Source organism: Panthera onca, chromosome D3, assembly GCF_046562875.1.
Source record: "Panthera onca isolate mPanOnc1 chromosome D3, mPanOnc1 haplotype 2, whole genome shotgun sequence".
Lineage (NCBI taxonomy): Eukaryota > Metazoa > Chordata > Mammalia > Carnivora > Felidae > Panthera > Panthera onca.
The window spans coordinates 13350162-13376699 of NC_138350.1; the positions used below are offsets into that span (position 1 = coordinate 13350162).

At 46.1% G+C, this 26538-nt stretch overlaps 1 protein-coding gene across 4 annotated transcripts in view; it reads right to left on the reverse strand.

Annotated features, from left to right (window-relative positions):
• KSR2 (kinase suppressor of ras 2) overlaps positions 1 to 17721 on the reverse strand; it is a 440326-nt gene extending 422605 nt beyond the window's left edge. The window contains exon 1 of one of the 4 annotated variants that reach the window (XM_078435742.2): positions 16569 to 17711. In XM_078435742.2, the coding sequence (XP_078291868.1) occupies positions 16569 to 16748 (180 nt within the window). In that variant the 5' untranslated portion in view covers positions 16749 to 17711. Of the gene's footprint in view, positions 1 to 16568 lie in introns of all 4 variants that reach the window. The other 3 variants (XM_081790698.1, XM_081790699.1, XM_081790700.1) reach the window with 3 other exon arrangements.
• Between the last annotated feature and the right edge of the window lie 8817 nt (positions 17722 to 26538).

Below are 26538 nucleotides of genomic sequence, written 5' to 3' on the forward strand. Positions count from 1 at the left end.
CCTCACTCAGTATTATTTAAACGTATACACACACATGTGAATTAAAGACGGGAATGGTGAAGGTCTCGATCAGATAACAATGAGGCAATGTCTGCTTTTTATTCATAGTTTTGATTCTAGGGTTCCATAGGAAAATGGAAACATCCAAAAATATTAGGTCTAAATACTATCCATTGGCAATGTTGACATATGTTGATGTGACACAGGCTTTCCAATTAACCATGGCCCTTATATGTCACCTCCCAAATATCCTACCCCCGGCCTATTTTCCTTTCCTGCCCGGTCCCAGAAACCGACCGACTGTGTGATCCCTGGAAATCAGAAGCCTCCTCTATAAAACCTGCATCCCTTCATGATGTCGTTTCAGAAAAATCTCATCTCACATGAGGCTTCCTTGTCATTGACATGATTCTAACTGTATTTATTTCAAAGGAAAGTGTGCATTTTTAAAAACCAGGCCCACCTCAAGCCTCTCGGCTCATCACAAGTTGACTCACAGATGCAGTAAAGTGACTTTATATGTTTTTTATTAAGTTGATGATTTGCTGGAAACACTTCCCTCTCGCCGTTGTCATTCCTGAAGACACAAAGCTACAGGCTACTCTCCTCAACTCTTTTTTTCAACATTTATTTATTTTTTGGGACAGAGAGAGACAGAGCATGAACGGGGGAGGGGCAGAGAGAGAGGGAGACACAGAATCGGAAACAGGCTCCAGGCTCTGAGCCATCAGCCCAGAGCCTGACGCGGAACTCACGGACCGCGAGATCGTGACCTGGCTGAAGTTGGACGCCCAACCGACTGCGCCACCCAGGCGCCCCTACTCTCCTCAACTCTTATAAGTAGGCTATATAAACAGGTATCCTTCTAAAGGACCATTGGGCCCAAGAGGAAAAAAAAGCCTTATAAGCACACAGTAATTCTACCTTACATATACTTGTTAGGGAAACCAATGAAAGAGCTTCACAAAGATTTCATTTCAAAAGTAGTCATTAAGGCTGTGTTTATGAGAGTAAAAACAAACAAACAAACAAAATCCCCAAATAAGTCACCAAAGGTGGGCAGTCAACTCAATTATGCTCTATCTTTATGCTGGAATATTACGAGTCATTTGAAATGCTTTTGACAGGGAAAGACATTCATGTCTTAAACCAACTTTAAGATGAAAAGAGGAGACTATGAAATATGTAAAGTATAGTTATTCTTAACTAAAACATAAAAACACAAGTTTGTGTGAGGTAAAGTCTGTAAGACTCCATAACAAGATGTTAACAAATGTTCATCTATGGGTGGTGGGAGGAGTGTGTTCATTTTTCTTTTTAATGAAGCACATATTCTATTTTTCCTATAATGAATATGATTTGCTTTCATGTCCATAAAAGTCTTTAAAATGACATTTTTGTTTAATGACTTCTATTTCTGAAGTCTATGTAAACAATTCATAACCTGGTATATAGAACCTAAATAGCCAACCAAGAACCTATAAAGTGTCCAGGAAAGTGTCGTACAATCACAAAAAAGTAGGAACTTCTGACTCTGGAGTTCCTTCCTGCGTTCAAGCCTGAACCTGGGAACATTTCTTTAGTTTCTGGCAGAGGCAAAACAGTTCACTCCCAAAGTGCCCCATGCCCCTGGCCAAACAAATGTTCACAGCGCCACTATTCACATTAGCTACAAGATGGAAACAACCCAAATGTCCACTGATGGGTGGATAAACCCATACAATGGGATTTTATTCAGCCACAAAAAGGGATGAAGTACGGATACACGATTCAAATGGATGAACTACGAAGATATTATGCTAAGTGAAAAAAAGCCAGACAGAGAAGATCACATATTGTATAATTCCATATATGTGAAACACCCAGAAAAGAAGAAAAATGTAGCGACAGAAAATAGATGAATGGTTGCCAGGGGATGGAGGGCAAGGAAACTGTGGTTGATTGCTAACAAATAGGTATGAGCACACTTCATTTAGTTGCGCTTCACAGATGTTGCATGTAGTTGTGTTTGTTTGTTTGTTTGTTACAAATTAAAGGTGTAGCCATCCTGTATTGAGGAAGTCTATCGGCGCCATTTTTCCAACAGCATTTGCCTACTTGCTGTCTCTGTGTCACATTTTGGAAACTCTCACGATATTTCAAAGTTTTTCATAATTATTATATTTGTTATGATGATCTGTGATCAGTGATCTTTGATGTTACTAGTGTAATTGTTTTGGCGTGCCACAAAACGTACCCACATAAGATGGCAAAATAACTGATAAATGAGTGTGTTGTGACTGCCCCACTGATGGCCATTCCCCCGTCTCTCTCCCTCTCCTCAGGCCTCCCTATTCCCTGAGACACCACAATACTGAAATTAGGCCAATTATAACCCTACAGTGGCCTCGGAGTGTTCAAGTAAAAGGAAGAGCTGCACATCTCTCACTTTAAATCAAAAGCTAGAAATGATTAAGCGTAGTCAGGAAGGCACATCAAAAGCTGAACAAGGCCAAAAGCTAGGCCTCTTGCACCAACCATCAGCCAAGGGGTGGATTCGGAGGAAGAGATCTTGAAGGAAAAGACAAGTGCTACTCCAGTGAACACACGAATGATAAGGAAAGAAACGGCCTTATTGCCGATCTGGAGAAAGTTTCAGCGGTCTGGATGGCAGAACAAACCTGGCACAACACTCCCTTAAGCCAAAGCTGATCCAGAGCAAGGCCCGAACTGTCTTCAGTTCCGTGAAGGCTGAGAGAGGTGAGGAAGCCGCAGAAGAAACGTGTGGCACTAGCAGAGGTTGGTTCACGGGGCTTAAGGAAAGAAGCCATCTCCATAACACAGAAGTGCAGGGTGAAGCGGCAGGTGTCCGTGTAGAAGCTGCAGCAAGTTATCCAGAAGATCTAGCTCAGATCATTCATGAAGGTGGCTACTCTAAACCGCAGATGTTCAGTCCAGGTGGAAGCGCCGGTCGGGGGAAGATGCCGTGTAGGGCTTTGGTAGCCAGAGAGGAGAAGTCAACGCCTGACCTCAAAGCTTCAAGGGACAGGCTGACTCCCTTGTTAGGGGCTAGCGCAGCTGGTGTCTTTGAGTGGAAGCCACTGCTCGTTTACTGTTCTGAAAATCCGAGGGTCCCTAAGAGTTATGCTGAGCCTACTCTGCCCGTGCTCTGCAGATGGAAGCCTGGATGACAAAGCCTGGATGACAGCACATCTGTTTACAACATGGTTTGTTGAATATCTTAAGCCAGCTGTGGAGACCCACTGCTCAGAAAACAAAGATTCCTTTCAAAACATTAGTGCTCACTGGCAGTGCACCTGGTCACCCAAGAGCTCTGATGGCGTGGAGATGTACGACGAGATTAATGCTGTTTTCATGACGTCCACTCTGCAGCCCGTGGACCAAGGAGTCATTTCCACATTCAGGTCTTATTATTGAAGAAATACATCTGGCTAGACGAGCTGCCGTAGACAGTGAGTCCTCTGACGGATCTGGGCCAAGTCAACTGGAAACCTTCACCATTCTAGAGAACACTGAGAACATTCCTGATTCACAGGAGAGGTCAAGATAGTGACGTTAACAGGAGCGTGGGAAAAGTGGATTCCAACCTTCATGGAGGAGTGGGGAGGGTTCTAGACTTGAGTGGGGGAAGGAGCTGCAGATGGGGCGGAGACAGCGGGTGAGCTGGGATTGGAAGTGGAGCCTGAAGATGGGACTGAATTGCTAGAAACTCGTGGTAAATGTGAACAGAGGAGGAGTTGCTTCTCATGGAAAGAGAGCGGCTCCTGGAGATGGAATCTGTTCCCGGTGAAGATGCCGTGAAGACTGCTGACGTGACAACGAAGCACTCAGAATGTTCTGTACACTTAAGTGAGAAAGCAGCGGTGGGGTTTGGGAGCACGGACTCCAATTCTGAAAGAGGTTCCACTGTGGCTAAAATGCTATCAAGCAGCATCACCTGCTGCAGAGGAACTGCTCATGAAAGGGAGAGTCAATTGATATGGCACACGATGTGTTGTCTTATTTTAAGAAACTGCCACAGCCATGCCAACCTTCAGCGACCCCCACCCCGATCAGTCAGCAGCCACCACCATCGAGGCAAGACCCTCCCCCAGCAAAGAGGCTGCCGAAAGCTCAGATGAGGATCAGCATTTTTTAGCAATAAACTATTTTAATTTTTTTAAGTTGATTTATTTTGAGAGAGAGACAGAGAGTGAGAGAGAGAGGGCATTAGCTGGGCAGGAGCAGGGGGTGTGGGGGGGACAAAGGATCTAAAGCAGGCCCCACACCTTCAGCACAGAGCCCGATGTGGGGCTTGAGCTCATGAACCTCGAGATCATGACCTGAGCCAAAATCAAGAGTCAGACACTCAACCGACTGAGCCACTCAGGTGCCCAGACAATAAACTATTTTTTAATTAAGGGGCATATACATTGCTCGCTTAGACATAATGCTATTGCACGCTTAAACTGTAGTGTAGTGTAAACATAACTTTTATGTGCACTGGAAAACCCAAAAAATCATTTGACCCACTTTATTGCAATATTCACTTTATTGCAGCGGTCTGGAACTGAAACCCACAATATGTCTGAGGTGTACCTGTATAAGGTAAGGAGTGTGTATGTGGTGATGGAAGTGTTCTAGAATTAGATAGGGGTGATGGCTGTACAACAGTTAGCATATACTAAAAAACATTCTATTGTATACTATAAAGTAGTTAACATGTTGAATTTGATGTTATATGAATTTTACATTAATTTTTATTTATTTTTTTTTAATTTTTTTTTTAACGTTTATTTACTTTTGCGACAGAGAGAGACAGAGCATGAACAGGGGAGGGTCAGAGACAGGGAGACACAGAATCTGAAACAGGCTCCAGGCTCTGAGCCGTCAGCACAGAGCCCGACGCGGGGCTCAAACCCATGGACAGTGAGATCGTGACCTGAGCCGAAGTTGGACGCTTAGCCGACTGAGCCACCCAGGCGCCCCTTTTTAATTTTTTTAAGTTTGTTTATTTATTTATGTATTTATTTTGAGAGAGAGAGAGAGAGCATGAGCTGGGGAGAGGCAGAGAGAGAGGGCGACAGAGAGAATTCCAAGCAGGCGCAATGCTGTCGGCACAGAGCCCGATGCAGGACTCAAGCCCACAAACCATGAGATCATGACCTGAGCCGAGATCAAGAGTCAAATGCTCAACTGACTGAGCCACCCAGGCACCCCTTCCCTCAATTTTTAAAAACCTAAAAAAATAAAAGCTAGGGTGGTTATATTATTATCAGAGAAAATAGTTTCCAGAGCAAGAAAAAGTACTAGGAATAAATGGTAACTTTACACAATGAAAAGGGGCAAGTCACTAAGAAAACAAGTGTATACACTGAACAAAACAGCTCAAAATACATGAAGCGAAAACTGATGGATCTGCAAGAAGAATTGGGACAAATCCACCATGACGGGAGGAGACGTCAACACTCCTCTCAGTGTAATCGGTAAAACAACTTGAGAGAAAATCAACAAGGATATAGAGGATCTCAACAATACCATCAACCAACTGGATCCAATTGGTGGTTCTACAACACCGTACCCGTCAACAGCAGGACGCACATTCTTTGCAAGGGCACACGTTACGTTCACCAAGACAGAAGATATTCTGGGTCATAAAATAAACCCTAAGCTTTTTAAAATAATTGAGACCACATAAAATGTCCTCATGGACCGTAAGTGAATTAAACCAGAAGTCAAGAACAGAAAATATCCACAACCCTTGAAAACTGAACAACACTGCGCCTGAAAAATATACATGCATCGGAGAGGAAGAAATGAAAATACAACGTATCAAAATTTGTGGGGTGCGGTTAAAGCAGTCTTTCAAGGGAAAGTGGTGGCAATAAATACTCAGAGAAGGAGAAAGGCCTCACATCAACAGTCTAAGCATCTCAGGAAAACAGAAAAAGAAAAGCAAAATAAAGCCAAAACAGGCAGAAGGCAATAATAATGAAAACAAAAATTAACCAAATTGAATGCAGAACAACAGAGACAATAAATAAAGCCAAAACCTGATTTTCTGAAAAGGTGACTAAAACTGATAAACCAGACTGGCAAAGAATAAAAGAGAAAAAACACACATTACTGACATCAGCAATGAAAGATCCCACAGACACTAAAAGGATAATAAGGGAATACTAGGAGCAACTCTAGGCATGTAAATTCACCAATTTAGATAAAATGTGCCAATTCCTTAAGAGCCACAAACTTCTGAAATTCACCCAAGAATAAATTTTTTTAAAAAAATGTTTCATGTTTATTTATTTTTGACAGAGACAGACAGAGCGCAAGTAGGGGAGGGGCAGAGAGAGAGGGAGGCAACAGAATCCGACGCAGGCTCCAGGCTCCGAGCTGTCAGCACAGAGCCCAGCATGGGGTTCAAACCCACGAACCATGAGATCATAACCTGAGCAAAAGTCAAACGCTTAACCGACTGAGCCACCCAGGCACCCCAAGAATAAATTTTTTTAATTTAATTTATAGTTCAAAAACTTCCACACCCCAAAAATAGCAAGGATAATCTCTAGGTCCATATAGTTTCACTGCTGAATTCTACCAGCATTTAAAATATGTTAAGATGAAATAAAACCAATTGTACACAATGTCTTCCAGAGACAGAAGTATAGGGAACGCTTCCCAATTCATTTTATGAGGCCAGTGTACCTGATACAGAAACTAAACAAACATGGTACAAAAAAAGGAAACCACAGCAACATCCTTCATAAACATGGACACAAAAACTCTCAACAAAATATTAATGGGTTAAATCCAGCAACATATTAAAATAATATTGCTTTTAGGGTTTATCACAAAGCTCTGTTTCTCCAAGCCAGATAAAGGTAAAAATACAAAAAGGGGCATCTAAATGTGCTCTGCCTCCTAACTAATAAAGTCCCAGAATGCCCTCACTTGATTGATGAGTTCTTTTCTATACCTATTTCCCTTACTGCTGGAGTCCAAGCCACCCAACCCCGCCCAAGCACCACACCAGCGCCTTTGAGGATGAGCACACAGAGAAACATTCACAACTACTTCTTAGAAGCATGATTCTCTGGCTAGGAGAGGTGCACACGCAAAGGGGGAAATTCGCCATTGCCAATGACTCCAGATTCTGGAATTTTGTGCTGGAACTAACAGAGGATACAGCAGAGAGGTGGTGGCTGCAGAATTTGGGCCAGAGACTTGTCAGGAGTCTGTGCGCACAGCTATCTCTTGTCTCTACCTGGTGGGTTCCAGATCTTAGATGCAGACTCTTCTTGAGGCTGTTTTCTCAGCCAGAAGAAGGAGTGGCCTCATTCTCTCTGTTCCAGAGACTAGAGCCACAGGATCTAAGTCATCAGAGAGCAGACTCAACTCAAAAGACAGAGAATAATTCCAACCACTATAACTCACCCCAATCAAAAGGCTGCCCTTGTGAAAGAATTTGAATTTTTCCCAAGAAGACATACAAATGGCCAATATGCACATGAAAATATGCCTAACATCATTAGTCATCAGGAAACTATAAATCAAAACCACAATGAGATACCACTTCATACCCAGTAGGAAAGCTATAATTTTAAAAAAATTAATGAAAAAATAATCCGAAATAGGAGGTGTTGGCAACGATGTAGGGAAATTGGAACCCTGGTACCTTGCCAATGGAAACGTAAAATGGTGTAGCCACTGTGGAAAATAGTACGGCAGTTCCTCAAAAAATGAAACAGAGATTCACCATATGACCCAACAATTCCACTCCTAGATACAGACCCAAAAGAATTCAAAGCGGGGACTCAAACAGATACTTGTACATCGAAGTTTCTAAGCAGCATTATTCACAATAGTCAAAAGGTGAAAGCGACTCAAAAGTGTCTATCAACAGATGACTGGATAAACAGAATATGGACTATACATACAATGGAATATTAGTCAACCATGTAAAGAAATGAAGAACTGACACCTACTACAATGTGGATGAACCTTAGAAACATAATGCCAGGGGAAAGAAGCCAGACACAAAAGGTACAGGGCATACGATTCAACTCACATGAGATACCCAATAGTCAAATTCGTACAGACAGGAAAGCAGGGTTACCATGCAGCTGGGGAGAGTCATTCATTGCCCAATGGCACAGGATTTCTATCTGCGATGATGAAAAGGTTCTGCAGATAAATAGCGATGACGGTTGCACGACACTGTAAATGTATTTTGTGCCACCAAGTTGCACACTTTAAAATGGTTACAATGGTAAATTTTATTCTATGTATATTTTACTGCCATTAAAAAATGAATTTTTTAAGAGGCCACCATAGGAGGTAGTGCTCACCCCAAATCACCACGCTGGACACTGGCCAAAAGGTAAGCCTAGCCAACCCCTTAAGCATCCTTCTATCTTGAGAGAATATAGAGAATATGATTTTCGAGCAATTGGATACCACCGTTCTCTTCACATCATAAGCTTAAGAGAAGTTCAGGAGCTACAAGGCCCAACCCCGTAACTGTTATCCAGCTTGGAGGTGAGCTGAGCACACGGTTTAAAGACTAAAGCCTGCCAGGCACTGATGGGGAGTGAGTCATCTGTGGGCGAATTCAAAGATCCATACCTAGTATCAGAATGTTGTTCCCTTACGTCACCTGCAGCCCAGCAGGTGTGCCGTCATCCCATGGAAGGATGGAAAGCTTCTACGGGTTTCTTCTCACTCCTTGCTCTCACACATTGGGAGTTCAGTTAGATCCACTGAATAAATGAAGGATACACTCAAGGGTGGCACCTCCCTGGATACCTGAGATCCCCTAACCTCCCCAAGCCAATCTATTGGCAGGGATGGGGGGATGATCATGAAACCCATCAAAGTTAACAACCTTTAAGCATTTGCCTTGTGCCAGGCGCTCGGCTCAATTCCTTAATGCAAGATCCCATGTAATCAGCATAACAATCCTATGCAAAGTGATCCCAATTTTATAAGCCAGGAAACTGAAGCTCAGAAAAGGAGAGCTCATTTGCCCAAGGTTACTTAGCTAGTGTACCTTGAACTCAGGCTGGAATCCAAGCAATCTTACTGTGGATCCCAAGCCGTCCTAACCGTTAAGTTATACTACTTCAAGAATCCATGAAAATTTCTAGAGACTCAATTAAGTTATTATTTCTGAGCCTTCATATCACTTTCCTACTGATCCAGGGAAACTCAGGGCATGTGTCTTTGGAATGCATCCACTGCTCTAATCAATGGCTGACTAGTAACCCTGGGGGTGGGGGGGGGGCCATATTCTCAGTCTTTATCAAGAACAAGATTTCTACTACAGCAAAACAGAGAAACCACCTCAATGGCCAAAAGCAGCACTGTCCAGCTGAAATATACAGTGAGCCACCTGTGTAATTTAAAATTCTGTAGTAGCCTCAGGGGAAAAAAGAGGGATAAGATACAGTCGAAATTCATTTTAAGAAATTTTACTTAACCCAATCTCTCTGAAATAATATCATGGCAGCATGTCGTCAATATAAAATATTATTAATGGTGGAGCTCCTGAGTGGCTCAGTCAGTGGAACATCCAACTTCAGCTCAGGTCATGCTCTTGCAGTTCACGAGTTCAAGCCCCACATCAGGCTCTCTGCTCTGGGCACGGAGCCTGCTTCAGATCCTCTCCCCCCCCCCCCCACCCTGCCCCTCCCCTGCTCACTCTCTCTGTCTCTCTCAAAATAAATAAAGAAACTTAAAAACATTATTAATGAGATCTTCCTTCATATGACATCTTTTCTTCATACTAAGAGGTCAGAACTTGGTGTGTATTTTATACCAATATAATCACACCATTTATACCATTTCAGTCAGAAGTCACCACTCAGGTCTGTTTCCCTCTCTGTTTCTCATTCTTCCTTGTCTCTGTGGATGCCCTACTCTGTCTCCATTGGTTCTATGTTTCTCTCCAATAGTTTTCATCTATAAAGTCACCCATGAACTCAAAGTATATGAGCAGCAGAGGGAGCCACCATGATGATTCTCATTAACTCAATCGCCAGCACTTCCCCTTTGCCCTCTGTTTGCTCTCGTCTTCCCTTCCAGGCCATGCCACCTTTGGGGAGTCCACAGTAGAGCAGTAAACCTCTTCCTGTATCTGGGGCTGTCTTAACCTCCACACTGGGTCACACTGGGTCACATCAGTGACTCTAAACCTCAGTAAACTCACTTGTAAAACAGGAACAACCACTGTTGCAGTCACTGCCCACTGGAGAGATGTTGCAAGGGTCACAGAAACCCTGCAGACAATGAGTCCCTGCTTTGACTTTCTCCTCCCCGTCCCTCAGCTTCTCCATCCTCTGTCGCAGCTGCCCTGTGTCCCTTGTCTTCCTCAGCTTCTGGACACCTCCCCATTCCCCAGCTCCAAAGCAGCACTCTGAGGGCAAGGAGGAAGGCCAGGTCCCAAGACTTGGGGCCCAGAGGGTGGGAGCCCAGAAAATGACCGATTCTCTGGAGGGAGGAGGAAGACTCCTCAGTATTCTGTCCATTCGAGGATGAAAAATCACAAGCTCCCTAACGGGATCCGTTCCAAAAACCCAGATGGGATAGTGAACCCTTCCGAAATAACTTCTGCCACTAACTCGGAGCTGTGAGACCACCTCCTGCCATATCTTTATGAGAACAAGGCAGAAGGGGGTAAGGCTGGGCCGCTTTGTATGGAAAACCAAGTATTCCTCTTATGTCCACAGGTCCCCAGCTCCTTCCCAACTAGAAACAGGAAGAATGAGATTCTAACCTGAAGCAACTGCCTCCTTAAACCCTGAGCTCTCAGTCATCAAAACATAGGCAACCAAAAAAATAAAGCATAAACCCATACTGAGGATGGGGGGGAACAGGCCCTTTTCACACGGCTGGGGGAAGGTAATTTGGCAAAACCTACCAAAAGTCCTGAAACTTGGCATAGCCTTGGATTCAGCAATTGGGCTGGAATCAAAGGACCGCTACAAACCACAAGGATATCTACTGTGGCGTTATTTATAATGACAGAAAGTTGTAAATGTACATGATCTGACAATAGGATTTGTTAAATTATGGTACGTCCATAGAATAGCATGCAGCCACTAATAATATTTAATGATATGAAAAGCTGTTCCTGACATTTTAAGTGCATTTTGTATCTCCAGCATTCCTCAAGAGTTGTAGGATGGAATATCCAACTGCCTACTTGACAAATGGAACATGTCCAAACAGGACCTGACCATCAAGCCCAACCTATCCCACTTCTAGTCCTCATGTTTCAAATAAAGGCACCACCATTCGCTCAGTTCTTAAGCCAAACACCCAGGGATAACCCTCCCTTCTTTATTTTCCCCATATCTGATTCATGAACGCCTCGTGCACACCTGACCTTCTGAATCCAGCCGCCGGCCCCATCCCGCCAACCACCTTAATAGTCCCGAGCACAGTGACTCCTGCACACCAATCTCCCAAACTGTATCCCTGCCCCCATTCTTAATCCCTACAGTCTATTTTCCCTGAAGCAATCAGAAGGATCTTTTAAAAATCTAAGTCAGTCACCTCCCCGTTCACACTCAGGACAAAATCCAAGTATCTTATCAAAGCTATCACCAGGGCCCTGATTCTGTCTCCCACTGTGTCCCTCACCCCTTGCCCGTCCACCCACTCAACTCCAACCACAGTGGTCTGCTTGCTGTTCTAACGACACTCCAAGGACGTTCCCACCCAAGAAATTTGCTCTTCCCTCTGCCTGGTCCCTTCCCCAGATATGTCTTGGTTTGCTTCCTCAAGTCAGTAAAACCTCAAGGGGGCCTCTGCTGACCATCCCATGACCCTCCCTCTTTCCCATGCTCTTTTGGTTTTATTTTGGGGTTTGGGTTTTTTTTTTCTTCCATAGCTGTTACATTATTATAGGAGATTGTACATTGGCTTCCGATGAAGCACACCTCCTAGAATCCATACCCTTAGATAGACATTTCCACATTGATTTTGGGCTTATCCACTTAACGTGCTTTGGCATATGGGACACTGGCAAAGGTTACAGAAGCAGAGGCCTCAGAGGGGCTGTGCAAAGGGGCTTGTTCTCTTGGAACATGGCTGCTTCCACGAGGTAAGGAATCCAGCTGTCCTTTTGGAAAGCCATGTGCAGAAAAACTGATGTCCCCCCACCAACCACCAGCAATGTGAGCAAGGCCACCTTGGGCCATCCAGCCCAGCGAGCCATCTGATGATCACACAACCACATGAGTGATGTGGGCAAGATCAGCAGAACCGCATCATCCACCCTAGAGGTCAGAGATCAGGAAGCTAGCCCTTGGGCCAAATCTGACCCACCACCTGTTTTCATAAGGCCCCACAACCTAAGAATAGTTTTTACATTTTTAAACATAAAAAAAGGGGGGGTGGGGGGTAATAGTATTTCGTGACATGTGAAAATTACATCGAATTTCAATTTCAGGGGCGATAAATGAAGCTACAGTGGAAAACTGTCTGTCTGCAGCTGCTACGCGCTACAACGGCAGAGCTGAGAGGCTGTGATGCAGTCTGTATGACCCACAAAGCCTAAACTATTTACTACCTGTCCCTTTACAGAAAGAGTTTGCTGGCCCTTGCTGCAGGCTGCTGGCAGGCTAACCTTTAAACAACTTTTTATTGTGTTCACTCCAAAACCTTTGAAGACTTCTATCTCCTTCCTCAAAGGAGTGAAACTTTGTCAGTCTGGCTCCCTTGTCCTTAGTCAGATCTCAAGAGTTTGTGACCTAAATTCATTTCCTATGACATTCTATCAGGTACTCTCCATTCTAGACCAACTGGTCTCTCAGCTGCCCCACGAAGGCACGAACTGGTGTGAAATACCTTTATCTGGTTAGCTGTTCTTGCTGAGCGAGCTCTCTCCACCTGCCAGCTCTCCCCATCCTTCTCTGCGCTCAGGGTCCCCAGCTCCCCAACCAAGAGAGCTACCCTAACTGCTTTGCCAAATGATTCCCTGGGTGTATTCTATGGAACATCAATCCCAAGGGATATCCTTGGAAAAAGAAACACCGCAGACTCCACACTCTCTCGGAGTCACCGTGCACATAGATGGTATCGTTAACGGCTCTGAGAAGTCTCTGCAGTAAAGATGCCTGTTTCCCTTTGTTTAGCTCAACCTTTGCCAAATTCTCCAAGGAATTCGTTTTGTCTACAGAGTACTTGTTGACCACCAGCACGTAGTACAGGGCCCGGATTTCAGTACTCGCCGGAAGAATGAAAAATGCTAATTTTTCAGACCAAGGGACCCACAGAACACACTTCAGAAATGCTGTTCAAACTCTTCCCTTTCTACCCCTGATCTGAGCTGTTCCCTTCCATGTCATCTATTCCACACCACGTAATGTTAATCATACCATCATCATCATCATGACTATCAATTATTCAGCACCTGCAGCTGTGTTACAAATGGCACCAGGCCCTTGAAAATGTCCTCCCTTTCGATCTTCGTAACTACTGAAATAGGTAATGTTATTCTTTTATTGCCACTTTGCCAAAAATTAAACCATGGGTCAGAAAATTTAAATCACTAGCCCAAGATAAAGTAAGTAGAAAAGCTACAATTTACAACTTTACTTGTCTAACTCCAAAGGTCATGGTCTTTCTTCTCTGCTAGACTACCTCCTGATAACACGCCATGGCCCTTGTTGTTGGCTATCCACCCAATATCCCTTCATGCTTTCTTCCATGCCAGCATGTATGGGGTGGCAACCAGTCAACCCAGGCGATGGACCATGACTCATCTAAACCACTTACCATGGTGTCCCCACGTCCCCACCTCCCAGCATTGAGGCAAGGACTGGCCATCTGAGCAAGTTTTGGCCAAGAAGAGATAATTCAACATCATCTGTGGGGTAGGTAGCGAAACAAAGACATGAACCCTTTATCCCTGCTTGCTCCTCGCCCAGTCCCCCTCCTCCCTGCCTTGAACCTGAGTGAGACAGCTAAAGCTTTAGAAGACATCTTGCAACCAAAAGGAAGAGGCCATTGAGAACTCAAAGAGACAACGGTCCCGAGATTACTAACTTGCTGACCCAACTCAAGCAGCCATATACCTTCATACTTCTTGCGATACAAGAAAAAGAAGCCATCATTTGCTTTAAAACTGCGCTTGGATTTTCCATTTCGTGTAGCTTGAACACGTTCCTAATGGACCTACATGCTGTCTCCCATATTATTTGCTGTTTGGATTTCATCATTATTTTACACATATATTATTATTAGCCTTGTCTCCCTAACCATGCAGTACACATCTTGAAGGCTAAGTCCATGCTGTATATGGGGTGATATGCACGCTACTAACTTTTGCTTATTATCACGGTTTTCAGGGATGGTCTGTTCAATTCACTACTTACTCCAGTGTTTGTGAGCAGGGAGTCCTTACCATCAAAGAGCAGAAATATGCCACCTACCTCCTATTATGGTGGTATTTTTCAAAGTGTTGATGTGAAAACATGCATCAGAAACACCTGGACTGTTTATGAAATGCAGATTCCTGGGCCTCCTGCCAGTCCCACCTGAATTAGAGTCTCTGGGGTTAGAGGCTGAGAATGTGCATTTTCAATGAGCTCCCTCAGACTGTTTTAACATACAAAATGTGACAGTTTGGGGGATAAAAAAAAAAAGCCTCGGGTCCAAAGCCTAGATGAGGTTTGGCAGGACTTGGCTGCACCCGGGGTCTTCAGCCCCTCCTCAGTGTCCCCACCCCAGCCCCAGAGACCTGAGAAGCAAGAAGCTGGCCTGACTGCTGGAGACCCTTCCCTGAGCAATCTCGAAACCAGGGATCTGTGGCATCCCGGAACCAGGAAACTAACACCCAGATGCACTCCCAATAACTCTAACCTCCGGCAACTCCATCCCCCAGTTTGCAAAGAAAACCTCTATGCAGAAAAGAAGCCATGGAGTCCAGGATATGCTGTGACCATCACCATCATCAAGGAGTTATCAGAGGATGGGGCATGTTGAAAAGAGGAAAAGAAAACAGGAGAAACGCGCACAGTAATACATGAACTAGCACCTGGGACTCCTGAGTCCAAGGGCCAGAAGAGAACTCAGGTGGCCCTTTTGAGTTATTTAGTTACTCACCACCCGCAGTTCTGAACAGAATCTTATCCTGGGCACTGCTCACACCAAGACGGAAATTTTCCCAGATGACAGGGGCACACAGACATGCATTGTAGGGTAGCAAACAGCATATTACACACACACACACACACACACACACACACTCCACTTTCAAACTGATGACCTTTCTGTGTGCTGACAACCAAAGTTAAAATCATGGAGGAAAAAAAAAAAAAAAAGACTTAAAAGTAAATCAGACAGCGGTGCTCATCCGTGCTGGAACCCAGGCACAGGGCTCCAAGATTCAGTAGGGGCTGAAGAGTTCAGGCCTTGGAAACTCGTGGGCTGGAAACAGGGAACCTCCCCAGCACTGCACATGCCTGCTTCGCCAGAGGGAGAACCCCTTTACTTTGCTTCCAGCCCCACAGCCACCACCCTCAGCAAATGCCAGCTAATAGGAGTTCCCAAATTTAATCAAGCCGTGTGTACAGCTGGTTTGAAGGAGAAGTGAGTGGAACCCTTCGGATGTTTCCAACAAACGTGGATGCCCAGTGATTACGTGCACACCAGACATTTTCTAAGGCTCTTGAAACCTTCCTCCTTTGACCAAATGGCCTTCGGAAGAAATAAATTCTGCCATCTTCTGTCTGAGTAACTTTGCATCGAACCCCACCCCCCAAACTGCTTCAAACTCCCCCTCAAGTTCTGTTGGAGACAATGTTACAACTCGCCAGCGATGACTCCTCCTCCGACCCCTCTCCTCACCGTCCTATGGAGATTCAAGAGTATTTTCCTACACCACTTGTGTGTGCTGATCCAGGCATATTTTTTTGTTATCTTTTTACACGTTTCAGGCCTGCAACAGCTCCCTGCATCAAACGATTTGATTTGGGAACGGGTAGCTCAAAGGGGATTTTTTTTTTTAATGCATCTTGCCTCCTGACATGTATATCACTGAAATAAAACAAAAACAAAAGCAAAAACAAATTCCAAGGAGCAATCGCGGAGTTGCGAAGGAGGCCCAGAGCAGAAGAGGTCTATATTTATAGGCAGCCCCGTTCTGGGAGCAAAAACCACCTTTTGACCACCTGCAGAATGCGCAAGGTCACGTGGGTTCTCTGCAGCGCCTTAATGTCTTACCCAGCACACAAGCCCCCGTGGCATATAAACAAATCCAGAAGCGGAAAAAAGAGAGAACTCACTCCTCGGAGAGGAAGCAAATGATAATAACAGCGCAGGAATAATAATACATAAAGAATAACAATTACTACTACTACTACCAACATCCAGCCAAGCGTAGATGACAGCGGTACAGTCAAGGGACATCCAGTGCAGGCTTTGCAAAGAAAATAAATCACAGAAAACCAAATCGTGCCCGCCCTGCCACCCTCCCACACCCTCCCCCCCCCCCCCAACAAACAGAATCAAAGGAAAGGGGGTGGTGGGGAGCAAGGAAAGGGAAGGAAAGATTGCCTTTTCCCCCCATAGGCGACACCTACCTCCAGGGTCCGGATCTCTTTTTGTGTGAGGTCGTTGGAGGTGGCACATTTGGTCCTAAGCCCTTCCAGGTTGGAGATGCTCAGGTCTATCATGTTTTGGACCAACTCGCACTGCTGTAAGGCTTTTTGCAAACTCAGAGGCTGCTGCTCCTCGCTTTTCGTCATGTTTTCCTCATCCATCGCTTGCTCGGCAAGCCCCCTTCCCCTCCTCCTCCTCCCAGAGAGAAAAAAGAGGGGGGGGGGGGGGAGTAGAGGTAGTCTACCCCCTACGCTCTCCAACCACTGCGACTTCTCAACAATGTCTCATGAAGAAGAAACCCAACATCTCACACAGGGCTGAGGGGGTGGGGTGGGAGGAGGGGACAAGAGCCAAAATTTATTATTTTATTTTGGGGTATCAAGCAGACTCCATTAGAATGTCTCCTCTCTCTGAGTCTCTGGTCCCTGAAAAGGAGAGATGCTGTTTCTCAGAAGCAAACCAGGTGATGTGATGCTGTCTGTACACTTAGGGAGGAGGGGGAGGAGGGAGGGGGGGAGGAGGAGGAGGAGGAGGAGGAGGAAAAAGAGGAGAAGGGGGGGAGGAGAGGAGGAGGAGAGGAGGAGGCGAAGGAAAACAGCGCTCACTCTTTACACACCGGCTCCGTGAAGGGCAAATTTATATATTTTTGGCTGGCTGGCTTTTATGTCAAAAAAAATCTGCTTTGCCCCCCTCCCAGTTGCAGTGACACGGCATTGTCCACCGTTTGGGGTGCTTTAGCGCGTCCTCAAGATGCTGTCTGCATTGCTCCCGCGGCTGCGGCGACGACTGCGGCTGGCTGCTGTCTCCTCCTCGCGCTGCTGCTGCTGCTGCTGCTGCTGCTGCTGCTGCTGCTGCCGCCGCCGGGCTCCGGGGGTGACGGCTGCTGCATTCGCTCCTGCCTCGCTCCACACCGACATCTTGCCTGTCAATCAAAGGGCGGGGGGGGGGGGGGGAGCGAGCGCCGGCGAGGGATGGAGAGCGAGCGAGAGACCTGCGGGGAGCGGGTTGGTGGAGCGGCGCCGTGCGCGCAGCCGCCCCGGCCCGGCGCGCCAGGGACCCGCGGGAGGAGGCGGCCGCGGCGCGCGCAGGCTCGCGCACCTGCCCGCGGAGGGGCCGGCTCCCGTCGCGGGCCGGGGCGCGGTGGGGCTGGGGGCGGGCTTCGCGGGGCTGCGGAGCTCGCGTGGAAATTACTACCGGGCGTGCGTGCGTGCGGGCCGGCGGGCGGGGGCGCGGGGGAGGAGCGCGCGGCGGGGCAGCCGGCGGGGAGTGCCCCCGGCCTCGGGGGCTGGGCGCGGGGGCGGGAGGGGGAGGGGGAGGGGCGGGGGTGGAGGCCACTACTACGGCACGCTCTCGCGAGACGAGGCCGGAGTACCGCTCAGCAGGTGCGCTGGGGCTGGGAGCAGGTGTGCACCCAACTTTGAAACCTTTAGTGCGTGCTGGAGAAACGTCAGCGTGAACCTGTTCACGTCCTCTCTGGCTTTCTGGCTCGGTGTGCGTGTGTGCGTGTGTGCGTGTGTGTGTGTGTGTGTGTGTGTGTGTGTGTGTGTGTGTGTGTGTGTTATGAAACAAACCTGATCGTCTTCCTTGAGCCTTGTGTGCGTCTGTCTGTCTGCCTGTCTTTTTGTTCGTTTTGTTCTTTCTCGTGAATGGGAAAAAATAAAACAAACCTGATCATCTTCCATGAGCTGTAGGAAGCTGCATCTCCGGTTTGGTACCCTGGCCTGAAGTTACCCTGACGAATGGCTTTCCATTTGGAGGGGGAAAGGGGCTTGGCCTTAACCTGATTGTTACCATGTCTGAAATGTCCTCCACGATCTGATACCAGCCTACCTAAACGACCTTATACCAGCAAACTATGGCCCCAGAGCTAAGAATGGTTTTTATATTTTTAAATGGTTGGGGGAAAAAAATCAAAAGAAGGTTTTGTGACGTGTGAAAATTAGAAGAAATTCTACATTTCAGTGCCCATAAAGTTTTACTGGACAACTGCCACCCATTCCTTTTATGTCGGTGTTTACTGTTGTAACAGCAAAAGTGAGTAGTTGCAGAAGGAACTGTGTGACTTGAAAGCCTAAAATATGTGCTATCTGGCCCTTTCCAGAAAAGCTTGTCCACCCCTGACTGATCACCAAACATATTCTTGCCTCAGAGTTCTTTACTCTCTCTGTCCGCTCTGCCCAGACCACATTTCCTAGTTCTCTCCTGGTTGGTTCCTTGTCACTTGGTGTCAACTCAAAGGTCATCCCAGAGAGGCTTCAACTTCTTGAACATCTTAACTACTAGTATTCCCAACACAGATTGCTCGAAGGATGTATTTAGGATAATTAGCAAAAGGCTCCTCTTTCTCCAGGTAAACAGAGCTCCATGCTAGGCAACTGAGTTTATGGAGCGGAGTGACTCAGAACACATTGTACAATACGTGTCCCTTAAAGGAAGCCACTTGAGAGGTACAGAGAATGACAGCCAGTGATGGCAGACTTTTTTTTTCCCCCTCAGACTCTGGGCCATAAGGTTTTCCAGCTCATATAGATCTGAATCAGCATTTTCAAAATCCCTCTGCTGGTGAGGAGCTCAAATGCGTTCTCTATATTCTCAGTCTCTTGGACTATGAAGTTCATAGATTCCAATTCTCTAGTAAAATTCTCTTTTCATCTATTTTCTCCTTCTCTTGCTTTGTTTCTCTTAAATATATTAATCATGGTTATTTTAAAGCCCTGGTTTACTTCCAGTACTGTAGTCACCTGCACAGTCTGTTTCTATTGCCTGTTTTTCTATTTATTTTCAGTCATTTGGTCCTGTCTCTTGTCAGGCCTTGTAATTTTTGTTGAATGCCATACAACATCTGTGTATGAAAAAATATATATAAAGTCTCCAGGTAATATCTAACTCTGGAGAGGGCTCCCCACCCTCTGGAAGCAGATGGCAAGGGGACTGAGCATCTTAGCTAAGCTGGGTGGAGGCTGGGTTGTGGTTTTGATAAGATATCATCTAACTTTGGCTCCTGCATCTAAGGCTTTGCCTTTTAGAGATTCCAACTAAGGTCTTTAGGTGTTCACCGAGGCCCCTCCCCCCCCCCCCCCCCCCAGCCCTGTGTTCTAACCTTATAGCCATAGCATGGCAAGACTGCTGGACACTCTCCTCTGTTTTTCAGGGGCTTTCTGTTTGGCTTCTAGCCTCTTGGCCTGCACAGTTTCAGAATTTGCCAAATGTCTTAAGGGGAAAACCACCATCTATCAAGCTCACTTTACTACCCTTCCCTTTGCTCTAGGATAGTCCCTAATTTTGTCTCTCCAGCCCTAGGACACTGCCAAAATTCTGCTGGTTTCTCTGTCCCCCAGCAGCAGCAGCCTTACCTGGGAAAAGTCTAGATTCCAAGTCCCCCAGTTTGCAAGTTCCGCAAGGGGAAAAGTGGCAGCAGTATACGTCAGCTCACCTCAACATTGTTTCAGAATCTTGGCCCCTCTAGTCCTGGTGGCTACAGCAGCAATGTGAATGCCTTTAAATAGGTGATGATGATGATGATGATGATGATGATGATGATGATGATTTGATTTGGCTTTTCTAGTTGTCCTCAGAGCAAGTAGAAATTGCAAAAAATGAAAGTAGCCCATAGTTCAGAAGTCATCCACTGGCAGGGCTGTAAGCAGCACACAAATGCGTTGTTTGACATCCCCCCACACACAACTACCACCCCTCCTTTGCAATTAATTGTTATAGTGGACATTTGTTATACTTTGCATCCATCCAGCCCTTCTCAAGAGAAACCAAAGCACTTTTCCAGAACCTTCCTTGCAACTGAGTTTCATATGACCTAAGCACTTCTATTAAACATGTCACATGAGATTTATACTTGCAAATGAGCAACAAAGAGGAGTCTATCTGATATAAGCATGACAGCCAGTGCACCTTGCTTCCAGGTGTCCTGCCCCTGTGTAAGCTTGGGGTCTGTGCTGAAAGGCACGGCACGGTATTCACAGGGGTGGTTTGGGCATCATTCCTAGCTGTGCAGCCCGAGCCTACAACTCTTGTCCTTCTGGAGATTCTACAGGCTTTCTAACTACCTGTCTTTGTCTTGGCTGACATAACAAAATTCCATTGATGGGTGGCTTCAACAAAATAAATTGGGGCTTCTGGGTGACTCAGTCGATTGAGCATTCGACTCTTGATTTCGGCTCTGGTCATGATCTCTCAGTTCGTGGGTTCGAGCCCTGTGTCGGGCTCTGTGCTGACAGCATGGAGCCTGCTTTGGATCCTCTCTCTCCTTCTTTTTCTGCCCCTCCCCCCACTGTCATGCATTCTCTCTCTCTCTCTCTCTCTCTCTCTCTCTCTCTCAAAATAAGTAATTAAAAAAACCTTTTAAAAAACACAGATCTGTGTTTTTCTCACAGTTCTGGAGGCTGGAGATCACAGTGCCAGCATGTTCAGGTTCTGGTGAGAGACCTCTTCCTGGATTCAGAGGGCGTCTTCTTGCTGTGTCCTCACATACAGGCATGGTTTACATGGCTTTCTCTTCTTATTAGGCTATCCCCCTTTTGAATTAGGACCTCACCCTTTGGCTTCCCCTAGCCCCGATTACCTCCTAAACATCGCAAAGGTACATTAAGGAGAAGAGCTGAAACATATGAATTTGGGCGTGGGGGGGGGGGGGGGATGCAATTCAGTCCATAGCACCACTCTGTTAAAGCACTTTTGCTTGAACTACCTGGAGTAGATTGTATCATTGTAACAAAGAACCTTGGCTAATAATCTTACCAAAAATTCCAAAATCAGGAGACACTACCAAAAATGGAGATTTCTGGCATTTCTAGGAAATCAGGAAGATCTGGCCTCATTGGGCAGCAACTGGCTGGATGTGAGAGACAGCAACCGCTTTCAGATGGGACACAGCTCCCTCCAGTTCACCATGACCTCCACTAAGCCCCTTCATTCATTATTTATATTTCTTGCCTAGCCCCTGAAGGCATTTGCATTTGCTGCTCCTGGGAGAGCTTAAGGTAGTTTGCACCTGGGATCCATAGGAATCCCCCCAATTCCAACTAGTTTCAACTGTAAGAATAGTCTCATATTAGAAGTCCAGTCCAATCAAAACTCTATTCTCATATCCAGTTTAATACCTCCTCCCCACCTGCCCTGGTCTGACCCAAAGATGGCTCAGGAATCTGCAACAGGGACTAGGGCAGGTGTGTCCTCTCCTGCCCCTTCCTGGCTCTGCCGGAGTATGGGAGCAGGGGAGCGTGTGGAAAAGGGAAAGCGTTCTCTGCTGAGAACAGGTGACTTCAGGGATAGTTCTCTCTGGTGTTAGATGACCCCACCACCACCACCACCTCCATGTCCTGGCAAGCACTCACATGCTGGCTCTTTTACTTGGGCACACTGGGGGATCACTGGAGACCTCTGTGGGGACCTTGTGGGGACTCAGTGTGCATACTGGGTGACCTCTTGCACACCCTCTTTTTCATTCATACCCCAGGAAGTACCCCGCATTCTCTTTTGAGGTCCTGGAGGCCACCCTCTCGGATGAGTCTTTTCAGGATGACTCAGACCTCCAGACATACACCCTGGCCCATGGGAAATAGGATACACCTTTGCCCTTTGCCCTCACTCCTCGCCCTGCTGTCATGGACAGCCCCAGGCAGCCTTCAGCTGGCAGTGAGATGCCAGCCACCCCCTGCTTGCTGCCCCCAGTCTCACAAGTGATTCTTTGAGCTCTTCTCTCTTGGCTTAGAGATCAGAGGGGAGAAGAAAACCCCCTACAAAGACCTGTCAGAGAAACCTGGATAAAATCTGCCCTGGATAAAATCTGACCTTGTTTTATATAGGCTGGAGGCTGATGGTTATTGATGGTCAGGGGACCAGTCTGGCCACCTCTTGACAGGAGGAAGTATTGTTACCCACTGCCCTTAGCTTTGAAGCTTTAGCTGAAGTTCTGGGTCAACAGGAAAAGTCTCATTCCACATCTTGTTATATTAACGATAAGCTGTCCCCAGTATTTTCTAAGTTGCCTTGTGAATAGGGACCCAAACTGGAAAGTAGGGGGGTGACTGATACCCCTGGCACTGAACAAAACTAACACTGACTTCTTGAAGGGCTCAACACACTGTGTTCCCAGGGCATTTCTTTTTTTTTTTTTTTTTTTTTCTTTTTTCTTTTTCCTACTGATTCTGAGGTGGGGAAGAAATCTCAGAATGCGAGCCCCCAGGACACAACCAAATCTTCTAGTTGTGAGAGGAGTATTACTGTTCTGTTCTCATTGATCCCCAAAACATAAATGGCTTTAAAAAAATACCTTTTATGAGTGCAGGCAGAACTCTCCTAGCTTTAACCTTGTGAAGTTTTTCCAACATCAGAAAACTGACTTTTCTAGAGTTCTTCTCCTTTTGGCCTTTTGCCTCTTTGTCTCTTAATTTTCCACTGCAAGCGAAGCAACCAGATCACTCTTGTGATGGCAAGATAACTTCGGCTCACGATAATGGACAATTTAGTCCAGTGATTTATGCCAGCTTTACACAGTAAGCACTCAACGACGCACTGTGAATTTTCAGTTACAGCAGCACCCTCAGGATGGGAGAGGATGTGTGCTGTGGCACGCACTGACTACTTCGGGCACGGTGAAGGAGCAGCGTCGAAAATTGCAGTGAAGTCGTGCCATCAACCAAACTGGCTTCCTTCTTATACCATCTGGTCTAGGAAGCTCTGCATTAGGCTGAATGGTAAGGAGAAGAAAGGCATCTGCCCCGCACAGGTCCCAGGGGTCATGGCTCGTGGGGCAGAGCACAGTCTGGGCACCTGATAAAGGACACCCCCCACATGGCATTCATCTGTGGCAGCCTGGATGAAGGTCCTGATTCTTCTGTTTTGTTTTGACTGCAGTACAGTGCACATAAGGTTGACCACTAAGTGACATCTATTATACTCACAGCGCCATGGGATCATCACCACTCTCTAGAGTCCCAGAATTTTTTCATCACCCCAGAGGGAAGTCCTGTACATGTTTAGCAACCACTCCACATTCCCTCCTTCTCCCAGCCTCTCACGACCACTAATCTACTTTTTGTCTCTACAGATTTACCTGTTCTGGATGTTCCATACAAGTGGAACCTTACAGTACCTATCCTTCTGTGTCTGGCTTCTTTCGCTGTAGCATAATGTGTTTGAGGGTCGTCCATGTCATTGCAGGTGTCAGTTCTTCATTCCTTTTTATGGCTGAGTAATATTCCATTGTGTAGATAAACCGCATTGATTACCCATTCATCTGCTGGTACATATTTGAGTTTTTCCACCCAAATATGCTTGGCTATTGGGAATAGTGCTGCTGCGGACATTTGTGTACGATGGGTTGTTTCAACACCTGTTATCTATTCTTTGAGGCATACAAGTGTGCCTTGGGGGCATTGCAGTTTTGGTTCCAGACCAGCAAGTATTGCAATAAAGCAAGTCAAATGAATTTTGTGGTTTCCCAGTGCATATAAAAGTTATGTTTACACAATACTGTGGTGTATTTAGTGTGCAATAGCATTGTGTCTTAAAAAAAGCAATGGACATACTTTAATTAAAAACTACTTTCTTGCTGAAACATGCCAGCCATCATCTGAGCTTTCAGTGTGGTGTAATCACTGATCACATTCCCCATGACAAATATAATAATAATGAAAGAGTCGAAAATATTGCAAGAATTACCCAGATGTGACACAGAGACACAAAGTGAGCAAATGTGTTGGAAAAATGGCACCCGCAGACTTGCTTGATGTAGGGTTGCCACAAACCATCAATTTGTTAAAAACACAGTATCTGCAAAGCTCGGTAAGGGAAGTGCAATAAAACGAGGTATGCCTGTACATCCGGGAGTGGGATTCATGGGTCATACGATAATTCTGTTTAACTTTTCGAGAAACTGCCAAACTGCTTTCCATAGCTGTTTGCCCCATTTAATGTTCCCGCCAGCCATGTGGGAGGCCTCCAACTTCTCCACAACCCCCTTCCTGACTCTTCCTGCATCGATATTATTTCATTACGAAAACAACCTAGTGACGGTATACTTCCGAAAGTCTGCATTGACACGCACGTTTCTTGAGTGCCTATGATGTGCTAGGACGATGCTATAGTATGGGACTTAAACATTAATACAACACAGTGCATTCTTCAGTTTTCTTTTCACTGCAAGAGATGAAAACCCACAGCAACCCAGTTTAAGCAAAAAAAGTGATTCATATAACCAGGAAGTCCAAGGGAGGAAACTCACAGCAGCCCGGCACCATCCCTTTCTCTCTCTGTCCCTCTGTTCTGCTTTCTTCTGTGCTGGCTGCACTTTTAGGTGGCTTTCCCCTAGGATGTGGCAAAGGTGGCCACAGAGAGCTCCGCAACCCTATCACAAATAGAGTTCCTTCCTGCTTAGTTCCAACGTAGTTCCCACCAGCTCCAGCATAAGCTGCAGCGGTGGTTTTGCACTAACCTGGTGGAGGCCGCCTGTTCCTGAGCCAGTTGTGTGAGCCAAGGGATGGAATATGAGGACAGGCAAGGTCTAGGTTGTGGGGAAGTGGTATCAACTCTACCCAAACTGTGTTGTAGGAGATTAGGGGAGGGCTTTCCTCTGGGGAAGGGGAATTCCTTTGGGAACTCCCAAAGGAAAGGGGGAATGCTATTGTCAGAAGAGGAGTTGGATGTTGGGCCGACCAAACCATCAGCAACATTCCACCATCCTTGAGGGAGTCCTGGTCTAATGGGGAGACCCATGCACATGCATCCGGTAACTATAACTATGCTCTGGGAGTAAAGAAGAGGCGTTCTTTACCCCCGTGCAAGGGAAGGGGCTCTGGGAAGGCTCTGTTGAGGAGGTAATTCTGAAGCTGAGACTAAAGGAATGGAATCCTCCGGGTGCACGTAAAGGAACTGGCTGGTACCAAAGCACAGCGTCCTGAAATCATTGTGATTGCAGACACCTGCAAGAAACCCATACTTGTCACAATGATTTCCGAAGTCACAGTCAAAATATGAAAACTATTAGGCCTTGCCTTGAGAAGACTTTTACTGGTGGACAAGTTGAGGCACTGCCAGACCTCCCTCTACTGATTCACTGGATGTGGGGCTTTCAGTGCCAAAACCGGAACAATCTAAGGCAAAGCGGGACAATTCGGTCCCCCTATAGTTAAGTCCCCGACTCGTGAGTACCTTTTAGTGTGCACAGAGTTGGGACAAGTGCTATGGGGGCATCTGTTATGTAAGGATGATCCCTCTGTTGAAACAAAACTGTGCCCACAAAGGTTCACAGCAGCACTATTCACAACAGCCAAAAGGTGGAAACCACCCAACTACCCATCATCTAATGAGTGGATAAACAAAATGTGGCATATCCATACAATGGAATTGTATTCAGCCTTAAAAAGGAATGAAGCACTGAGGCGTGCTCCAGCTCCGGCTCGGCTCCGACATGGATGAGCTTGAAAACATTATGCAAAGGGAAAGAAGCCAGACATAAAAGGCCATGGTCTGTAGGATTCCATCGATAAGAAATATCCAGAATAGGCAAATCCATAGAGATGGAAAGCAGATTGGTGGTTGCCAGGGGGCCGGAGGAGGGGATTAATACGTGTGGGGTTTCCAACTGGGGTAATGGAAAAGTTCTAGAACTAGACAGAGGTGACGGGTGCAAAACACCATGAATGTACTTACTGCCAATGAATTGTACACATGAAAATGGTTTAAAATAGGGGCGCCTGGGTGGCTCGGTCAGTTAGATGTCCGACTTCAGCTCAGGTCATGATCTCACGGTTCGTGGGTTTGAGCCCCGAGTAGGGGTCTTTCTATCAGCACAGAGTCCGCTTCTGATCCTCTGTCCCTCTCTCTCTCTGCCCCTCCCCCGCTCATGGTCTCTCTCTCTCTCTCTCTCTCTCTCTCTCTCTCAAAAATAAAAATAAACATTAAAAAATAATAAAATAAAATAAAATAAAATGGTTA